Source organism: Lipotes vexillifer, unplaced genomic scaffold (assembly GCF_000442215.2).
Source record: "Lipotes vexillifer unplaced genomic scaffold, Lipotes_vexillifer_v1.1 scaffold173, whole genome shotgun sequence".
Taxonomy (NCBI): Eukaryota; Metazoa; Chordata; class Mammalia; order Artiodactyla; family Lipotidae; genus Lipotes; species Lipotes vexillifer.
In genome coordinates, this window is record NW_006770924.1 from 1,650,710 (window position 1) to 1,660,918 (window position 10,209).

Sequence of the window (10,209 nt, forward strand, 5' to 3'; positions counted from 1 at the left end):
CTGAACCAAGAGCTTCCTCCCTCTCGGTCAGTGGCTATCATGTCACAACATTCTGCTGAGCTTTTTAGGATAGATTTTCCCTCCTCATTTAGTGCAGTCTGAGAATCTGCAGCACACAGAGGCCGAGTATCTGTTAAGGCAACAAAGAGGAGTTAACTCCCACAGAATGTGGAAATTACTGTCTCACATCACTTTACCACCATCCTTCCCAGAGCAAAGTAAGATGAGATCATACGTGTCTTCACATTTTAGATTTCTCACCTGTTTGACACATCTGCTAGACTCCAGGCCTTTCAGCCCCAGGCCCTGACATGTCTGGCTGCCTTCAAAAGCTCTGACATTGTTTCCCAAGGAGTCATGTTCTCCCCTTCAGTCACCTCCATGAGAACAGTCATACCTGTTCTCTCCTTAGTAGCACAAAGGTGCCCTGACATGGTCGCAGTGTGGCCAAGGGAAGCCCTGGAAGTTTCCAGGAATCTGTCTTCTACTTCTCCTCACTTTGGTTCATCAAATCCCCCTGGGAAGGGGGCCACATGCCCCAGAGATGGTGCCGTGGAGGACACTTGGGGGCCACCCCCGGGGGACCTCTGCCTCCCCTCCCCTGCTGTCAGTACGTCCCACCCTCAGCACCTACACCGTGAGTGTGTGTCTGGGGATCAGGGCCTTACAGAGCATTTCCTGTGTCTGGTGATGTGGACTTTCCTCCCTCCCCTCCCTTCCTTGCCTTCCTGGTGTATAGTGGTCCCTCGGATCAGTTCTAGGACCTCCCACAGATACCAAACTCCAAGGATGCTCAAGTCCCATATATAAAATGGCGCAGTATTTGAATATAACCTGCGCACATCCTCCCGTATACTTTATGTTTTTTGGCCACGCCTTGCGACATGTGGGATCTTAGTTACTTGACCAGAGATCGAACCCGTGCCCCCTGCGGTGGAAGCGCAGAGTGTTAACCACTGGACTGCTGGGAAAGTCCCATCCCCACCCCCACCCCCAGTATACTTTAAATCATCTCTAGAGTACTTATAATACCTAACACAATGTAAAGGCTATGTAAATAGTTGCTGGCACACAGAAAATTCCAAGTTTTGCTTTTTGGAGCTTTCTGGAAATTTTTGTTTTTGAATATTTTCAATCTGCTGTTGGTTGAATCCGCAGATGCAGAACCTACTGATACAGAGGGCAGGCTGTATTTATTTTCTTTCACTTTTTTTTTTTTTTTCAACTGAAATATAATTGACAGATAACATTACATCTCAGATGTACAACCTAGCGATGTGTTATTTCTTTGGATTGCGAAATGACTACCACAAAAGGTCTGGTCAACAGCTATCACCGCATATGGTTATAAATTTTTTCTTGCGATGAAAACTTAAGATCTGCTCTCTTAGCAACTTTGAAATATATAATACAGTATTATTAACTGTAGTCCCTGTGGTGGACATTACATCTCCGCCTGCTGGTGTATAGAAGGGAGGAGCCTGGGTGTCAGGAAGGACCGAGCGGTGCTCTGACCCTGGGGCAACTCACCCACAGCCCTGCTGCCCAGTGAAGAGCTTGGGTGTTGGTTAGAGAAAGGCCACCACCCCCTGGTGGGTTCGGACAAGGTCTTCTGCAAATAGAAAAGTGCAGGTGGGCTCAGCACTGTTGGGGTTCCAGGCTTGATGGGCAGAGGGCACATTGGATTTCAGCCTGGCTCACCCCTGGGTGGGGTGCCTGGGAGTAGAGCAGCCCCAGGGAGCCGCTCCTGGGAACCTTGTGCTCAGCCCTGCTCCTTTGGACGTTTCTACTCACTCTGCAGACCGCTAGGCTTGACGGCTTGTGTCCCGACTGAAGCTAGGTGCAAGTTTCATGGGGTGAGGACAGGGAAGCCGCTTTTATAGTTAAGGAGCACGAGCTCTAAGCTGTTGCTCGGGGTCAAAGTGAGCGCTTCCTTTTTAGATAGCGTTACTCTGCACAAGGTGGAGAACACGCCGAGCGTAGACTTCACGTGATGAAGGAATTGTGTTTAGAATTTTTGCTTTACTTTTTTTTGTGTGTGTGTGGTACGCAGGCCTCTCACTGTTGTGGCCTCTCCCGTTGCGGAGCACAGGCTCCGGACACACAGGCCCAGCGGCCGCGGCCCACGGGCCCAGCCGCTCCACGGCATGTGGGATCCTCCCGGACCGAGGCACGAACCCGCGTCCCCTGCATCGGCAGGCGGACTCTCAACCACTGCGCCACCAGGGAAGCCCTGTTTTACTTTTTATAGAAATTGGAAATGAGTTTACTGTAATAACACTGTTTCATCTTTTACTTCAGTTAAAATTATATCTTTTGGCTTCTCCATAATTAATAAAATTCTATAATGATGGCAAGGAAGAAAGAAAGAAAAATTAAAACGGCAGTATCTGTTGTCACCATTTGGATGAATTATGGGCCCCAAAGTTATTTTAATGTGGAGAAAAGTAAATGGGAAACATCATACTCTGCTGAATACGAGTTTTTAAGACGGTAAATTAAAAGGTACAGTGTAATAATGTAACGAGCTTGACCGTCCTGGGATTATAAACTTTCCTCTTTAACATATTTGCAATTTTAAGAGTTATTCATCTTTACTTTGTTTTATAGAACTCCAGTGTCACCTACCTCTACGCTATCCCCCAAATTGTATAACTTGGTTACCGAATTTTAAGGCATTCATTATCCTTCTGTTTCTTTTATCTTTCAAGAAAAAGAAAAGCGGGGGGTTTCACAGACTCATGAACAAATTACGGTAATTTAAAATTATGCATGCAATTAAGGAATTTTTTTAGAGAGTATTAAATGTCGTTACAGGAAGGGATGTCATTTTGAGCAATAATTGCAGTTTGCTACTTTGGTCAATTACAGCGACTTGCTCCCGAATGATTACTTGGTAGATGAATTTTAATTTTGGTGGCATGCCTGTGATTTCTAACAATGTGATCTCCCATTGCCAGTCCAGGCTTATGCCAGCCCGGGCCCTGGCTGGCCCACTGGGGTGCATGCCGCCAGTGCCTTCAGGCTCCCGTCCAGCTGGTTGTTTTGCTCACATAGTCCCATGGGACCGGCTGCCAGCCACAGGCTCCCAAAGGCTGTGCGCTCAAGAGAATTAAGGTTGTGATTCTTCTCTCAGCTGGAGCTGGGGCCGCGGGGGGAGGAGACAGGAGCTAGGCATGGACTTTGGCCTAACTTCCCTGGCTCAGAGGATCCAGTCATATTCTGCATAACTACGAGGCAGCACACATTTACACCGGTTGTATTGATGAGAACCTCCAACATACTTAATGAGAAAACTGAGCTTCCCACTTTGCGATCTTGCTGGACAGTGCCTCTTCTGTTCCTCAGGATCACATCATTTTTGCCTACGCCCCTAGCCCCTTTTTTATTTTCTTGTATTCATCAAATCCAGAAGTATATAGGTAATATTGCCATTTCCAGCTGTTATCCAGGGAGAGCTTCGTGGTGGTGATGACCAGACGATTTCCCTGTGATTGGGAGAAAATGTACAGGAAGAACCATTATAAAACCCCTTCCTCGAAGGCGGAGTAATCTTAGCCAGAGCTGCTGCTTCGGCTGCTGGACTGCTGGACTGCTCTGTGATACTAATTAGCATTGTGCCCAGGGCTAATTTGTGGCTCATCTGCTCTGAGCCTCAGTTTTCTCACGTGTAAAATGAAGGTAACAAAAGAACCTGCATCATAGAGTGATGGGAAACCTCATTGAGATGTTAAAGCTCTTGGGAGAATACTTGGCATTTATTATATGGTCAAGTGAGAACTGAGATTCTACTGTAAGCACCTGAGAACTTGTGAGTGTGCAGGTTGGTGGTCCTGAAGAGGAGCTGCCCATCATGAGGCATTAATGGGTCCACATCTGCCCTCAAATAAGCATGAGGTCTCCCTGCTGCTCTGTGCTGGTGAGCAGCCCAGGGGGGCCAGACCCTCCGGCTCGCCAGGTTCCCGGGGCAGAGCGCCCTCCTGTGCCTTCCAGGGGTCAGGGACTAGGGCCCTTGTCTCTTCTAAAGATTCCATCAAAAGTGATTGTAACAATAGCAAGTAATATTTATTTAGCACTTACAGGATGCTGAGGGCTGTGCTAAGTGCTTTGTGTGTATGGCACGTTCATTTTTAATCTTCACAACAACCCGAGGAGGTGAAACTGTTTTTATCTCCACCTTTCAGATGAGAAAACTGAGGGTGAGGGCAGTGATAGGGTGACTCAAATCCCACAGCGGGAAGGGTGCCTGCCGCCGAGCAAGCCCATGCTCCTTCCACAGGTGCGCTCTGCTCCTGACATGTTTACAGCCATGGCTGCCAGCTGGAACCACTCGGGAGCCCCGGGCCCTAGCCAAGTCAGAATCTCCAAGGGTGGGGCTGGAGAAACTTGCAAGCCCCCAGGTGATTTCATTGTGCAGCAAGGTTAAGAAATATGGGTTCGGGGTAGATCCACAGACTGATTGGGGGGTAAGTGGTAAAAATGCCCGCAGCGTTGCACCCACAAAGGAAATATTTTTCCGAAGAAGCAGATAGAGAACTGATAACAAATACCTTTAGGAAAGCTCTGCCCCTAAGCACATACCTTCCATAAGACTTTTCTTATAAAGTATTCAGGAAGACAGCCCTGAAACAACACCTTCCAACATTCTTAGGAAAGAGTTTCTGTCCAGTAGAAACATGGGGTGGTGTACTGTCATTTTCTTAGGAGGCACTTGAATCACGGAGAGGTTGAGTAATTTTCTGAAAATCACACAGCAAGTTAGTTAAGGGGCTGACTGGGAACTCAGACTATTTAATTCATCTTTTTCTCTTAGGCTCATGAATCTGAAGAGGGAATGGGATTGGTGGGAGAGGGGAGAGAGAGGGTAACTGGCTGTCAAAGTCACCCTGGGAATTTACAAACAATTCCTGCCTGTCCTTTGGTGACCAGAGTCCGAGGTGCCCCTCAGTTATGTTATGTGTGCTTTGAAAAAGCTGCTAGGGTTCTTCTGTAATTCCTCTTGCCTAAGAACTGATTTCATAGGCCTTGATAAAATCCCCAACTGTGTCAGCAGCACTGTCTTATTCCTGCTATACTGTTGGCGGTTACTCAAAGGAAAATAATTTTCTCAAAAACCCTTACTTTTTTTGAGCACTTACACTTTTAAAATGCTTTCAAATCCTATTTGAGTCTGTGCTGTTTTTAAGAGCAAAGCTACATAGGGTGGTAGAGCAAGCTTGGCAGGGAAGAGTTTGCCCGAGGTTGAGCGTCGCATGTCACTTTTGGGACAGGGACAGCTCTCCTGATTTCTCCTCCCTGTTTTTTTCTGCCCTTCCATCCTCACGTGCTGGTTTGTTGCAGGAAGCTGGGTTGGTGCTGACCCAGATGGGGTTGAAAGATGGTCCCCCTGATTGGGTGAATGACGAGGCAGGTGTTGGTCACTTGGGTACAAGCTGTCCTTCCTTCCTTTTTTTTTAACTGAAATATAGTTGATTTACAATGTTGTGTTAGTTTCAGGTGTGCAGCAAAGTGATTCAGTTTCATATATATAAATAATTTTTTAGATTCTTCTCCCTTTTAGGTTATTACAAAATATTGTGTTGTTCCCTGTGCTATACAGTAGGACCTTGTTGATTATTTTATATGTGGTAGTGTATGTGTGTTAATCCCAAACTCCTAATTTATCCCTCCCCCCAACTTCAAGCGGTCCTTCCTTAAATGTAAGTGATGGTCCTAATGGCAGGAAGGAACTGACTCGTGGGCCATCCTCACCCATAAAGGGGCTTTGTTTACCTCTCTTATCTGTGAACGTCTGTGTCTTAGAACCAGTATCTTGTGCCATGGGCTGAACCGGGAAATGGAGTGTGCAGAGTAGATGGCCATGCACGGGGTCGGCCTCTGTGTGTGTGTGTGTGTGTGTGTGTGTTGGGGGGGCGTGTGCGTGGGAAGGGCTGGGGGCATTCTGTATAGGATGGGGGGACTTCTCCCTGATGTCCTGGCATTGAAGCAGGGACCCATAGGAAGTGATCCTTTGCCATCTGTAGCTATGGAAAGGGTATTTATTCCTGGCAGAGGGAACTATATGAGAAAGAGGGAAAGACCAAGAGGCCAGGGCCTGCTTGCCATTGTTGTAGGGTAAGCATTAGACCCAGCATGGTCATGGTGTGGGGAAGTGAGGGTAAGGGTGCTGGGAGACGAGGTCAGAGAAGGAGCTGAAGGGCTGGGTCACCCGGGGTTCAAGCTTCAGTGGCAACCCAGGCCACTTCAGCTTTTACACTTTGGGTTCTAACCTGTCTGTATGCTGTCTCACTCTTCTGAGGTGTGGTGTCACCACCAGAATAATAATCTCTATCACTTTGTAAGTATTCTGTCAGCTACTCTTGTGGACACCATATCATTGAAATACCTTGAATTTTGTGTGTTTTGTCATCTTCCTGTATCTTTTAATGATCCCATGTGTCTCCGGTCAAATAAGAGACCCAGTCTGTGTGGTTTTCACACCTAATGGGCAGCCTGGAAGTGGCCAGGGTCTGTCGGGAGTGATTGATGTCGATCGGGACCATTGAAGGGAACTGTTAGAAGAAACGCAGTGGGCATCTTAATAGGTGTTTGAAGGAGTGTCATTTTTCCAATGACCTGGAGATTTGAAGAAGATATTAGTATAGCTAAAATTTGCCTAAGGTATTCTGTGATTTTATTTTAAAACCTACAGATAACAAACTTCCTTTGATATCTGGGTCCAAGGAGTTAAGTGGGTGGTGGATGTAGTAATTAGTAGAAAAAGCCGATGATTTTCTGTGAGTCTTGTGCTGCTGACAACCCCAAGCATGTGAACATTTTCACGTGTTCTGCTTTTTCTTGAAGGTACAATTCCTTGTAAAGAAAATAGAGTATTTGCTTTCACTTTTGGCTTTATTATCTCACTGTTAATTATTTAATCCTGTGATGATTATTTCACTGCCCCCCAAAATGAATTTTCTGTTTTTATTTGGATCAAACAGTGGTTTTCAAAGTGTGGTCCCCAGGGACTTTGCTGGTGGCGCAGTGGTTAGGAATCCACCTGCCAACGCAGGGGACACGGGTTTGAGCACTGGTCCGGGAAGATCCCACATGCTGTGGAGCAACTAAGCCCATGAGCCACAACTACTGAGCCTGTGCTCCGCAACAAGAGAAGCTACCGCAAGGAGAAACACGCGCACCGCAACGAAGAGTAGCCCCCGCTCGCCCGCAACTAGAGAAAGCCCCTTCCCAGCAATGATGACCCAATGCAGCCAAAAATAAATTAATTAATTTAATTAAAAAAAAATGTGTGGTCCCCAGACCAACAGCATCAGTATCACCTGGGGGGAATTCATTAAAAAGGCACATTCTCAGGCCCTACCCCAGGCCTACTGAATACAGAGGTCTGATTCCAGAGAATGTGCATTTCTAAATTTTTAACTGTGATTAAAAAAAACCATAAAATAAAACGTACCACCTTAACTATTTTTAAGGACAGAATTCAGTAGTGTTAAATATTTTCACATTATTGTACAGTAGGTCTCCAGAATAAAACTAAATCTCCATGCCTGTTAAACAATTTTCATTTCCGCCTTTTCCCAGCCCCTGGCAGCCACCATTTTACTTTCTGTCTCTATGAATTTGACTACTTTATGCCCCTCCTATAAGTGGAATCATATAGTATTTGTCTCTCTGTGGCTGGCTTAGTTCACTTAGCCTCATGTTCTCAAGGTTCATCTATGCTGTGGCATGTAACAGGATTTCCTTCCTTTTAAAGGCTGAGTGATTTTCCACTGTATGTATTTACATATCACATTTTTCCATTCATCTGTTGACCTTTTAGTTCACCTGCGTCTCTTGGCTATTGTGCACAGTGCTTCCGTACACAGCAGTGCACATACCAAGATCCTGATTTCATTTCCTTTGGATATGTACCCAGAGCGGGATTGCTGGATCTTAAGAAACCTCCACACTGTTTTCTGTGGCAGCTGTGCCATTTTACATTCCCACCGGCAAGAGTGTCCGTTTTCAGGGCATGTGCAGGTCATACTGGTGCACACTCAAGTTTGAGAACCACTGGATCAAGAATACCACCCTTCTCCACAGATGTTGTTGTGACTGACATCTACGTGAGAAATTAATCTTGTTGGGGGACATTCTCCAACAGGTGAGCCGTCTCCTAATTTTGGGAGGAGCCAACGTGAACTACAGGACCGAAGTGTTAAATAACGCCCCGATCCTGTGCGTCCAGTCTCACCTCGGCCACGAGGAGGTGGTCACTCTGCTCCTGGAATTTGGCGCCTGCCTGGACGGCACGTCAGAGAACGGCATGACTGCCCTGTGCTACGCGGCCGCTGCCGGCCACACGAAGCTGGTGTGTCTGCTGGCCAAGAAGGGGGCGAGGGTAAGAAACAGCCTTCTCCAGCGGGGGAGGCAGGGGCGAAGGTGGGAAGGGTCTTCCATTGCTTGTAGAATTCTCGTTTTCTGGGCCAAGCTCCCTTTGGTCTCTGCTTTGTCAAGTTGCAGTGAACAGAAATCACCACATAAACAGAAAAGGTGGAGCTACAGGCTCCAGACAGTGTGTGATGCAGCCTGATGTGGGTGTGTGTGTGTCACCTCCGAGAAAGAGAGGGGCCGTGTGTTTTGTTCGAAGCTCTTACTCTGCTAATCTTGCCCAAGGGGAGGCTCCCGACCACCAGCAGCCTGAGTAAGGCCATCCTTTCAAAAGCCTGCAAGTGTTGCCCTGGAACTTATCACAGAATTTAACACAGCACTGGATTGGTTGAAAAGATATAAATGTTTGATTTTTTTTTCCCTATCTTATTCCGTTTCATGTCTTTTTTTAAAAAAAAAATAAAATAAAATGAGTTCTATGGGTCTTGGAAGGCATGTGCTTAAGCATATGGTTGCAGGAACACTAGAAAGCCCCAAATCCTCATTTCTCCAGCTGCCAGCTGGGACATTGGGCAAGTTGTTGAGCCTGTGTGCCTCAGGCTTCTCATCCGTAAAATGGGCATAACAACAGGACCTACCACAGGGCTGTTGTGTAAGCCTAAGTAAATCAGTATATTAACAATACAGAGTAACTATATTGTTAAGGGGTTACTCGAGGACTATCAATGTTAAGAGATTAAATGAGAACAGTGCCAAGTTCACAGTAAGCTCTGTTTAGGTTTATTATAAGCACTTCATTGGGGAAGGGAGAAGGTACTTTTGAACAACAATAGAAGTAAATCACTGATATTTGTCTTTCTTCTTTATAGTTAGGATCTTTAAAGTTCAACGACAAGACATTAGGCTTATAGTAACTATGGGAGTCTTTTTGGTTTTTTCTCTCAAAAATAAAGCATTTGGGACAGGTCACCCTTAGCTTATGGAAGAAGGGAAATGTTGCTGGTAAGCCTTCCCAGTGGGTTCATTACTGCTCATCACCACACCTCCATTTCCACTTCCAAATCGTGGCTGGGCTTTATCCGGAGGCTAGCTGAAAGCTCTGTGGGAGGGGATGGGTTGTGTAGTGGCTCTTGCAAAAGCCTCTGGGTTGAGGTGTAGAGCATCCTCAGAATTTGCAAGCAAGGCTGGACCCTGAATCCTCTTCCAGGCCAGTATTTCCAGGTTTAGACAGGGAATGATGTGTTGTCTGCTGCCTCTTGCACCATTAGGGGGTATGCAGCACTTGGGTACTCCCCACTTGTGGCTAGCCGGCCTTCCTGGCTTTGCGACCACACTTGGCATGCTGACACGTCCTGGGTCACCTGCCTTCCCCAATAAAATGCCGCTTGGGGTCCCTTCCTGCTCTTCCGTGTTCAGAGCTGGGTTTTCCAGATCCCTTCCTTTTGCTGGCTTTCCTGTCTCAGTAAGCAAAGAACTGCTCTACTCCCCAAGTCATAGCTTGTCAGCGCAGATTTAGAATACTCTGCCCAAGTTACCAGGGTTGGGAAGTATAGGTTTTGGTCTGTCCTCATACCTGCTTCCTAGAGAACTTGGAGCTCTGAGTTATTTGCGAGGAGGATGCCTTGTGATCACTAGTTGTACAGAGGGAACTCGAGGCCTGGACTAGTGCATTAATTACATCATAGTAATTCAGACGGAGACTCTCCAGAGAGACATACTGGGACATTATCCCCTTACACCTGCAGTGGGTTGGGGTTTGTGCAGAGCATGTGTGGGGCACTGTGACAAAGTGATGCTAAACCGTGACCTTCCCCTGTTCCTCCCCTCCCCCCCCCC

At 46.7% G+C, this 10,209-nt stretch overlaps 1 protein-coding gene across 1 annotated transcript in view; it reads left to right on the forward strand.

The window, feature by feature from the left end:
* TANC1 (tetratricopeptide repeat, ankyrin repeat and coiled-coil containing 1) overlaps window positions 1–10,209 on the forward strand; it is a 127,689-nt gene that overhangs the window by 87,000 nt on the left and 30,480 nt on the right. The window contains exons 15-16 of the mRNA XM_007446459.1: window positions 8,147–8,403; window positions 9,350–9,368. Coding sequence (XP_007446521.1) covers window positions 8,147–8,403; window positions 9,350–9,368 — 276 coding nt within the window. The remainder of the gene's footprint in view (window positions 1–8,146; window positions 8,404–9,349; window positions 9,369–10,209) is intronic.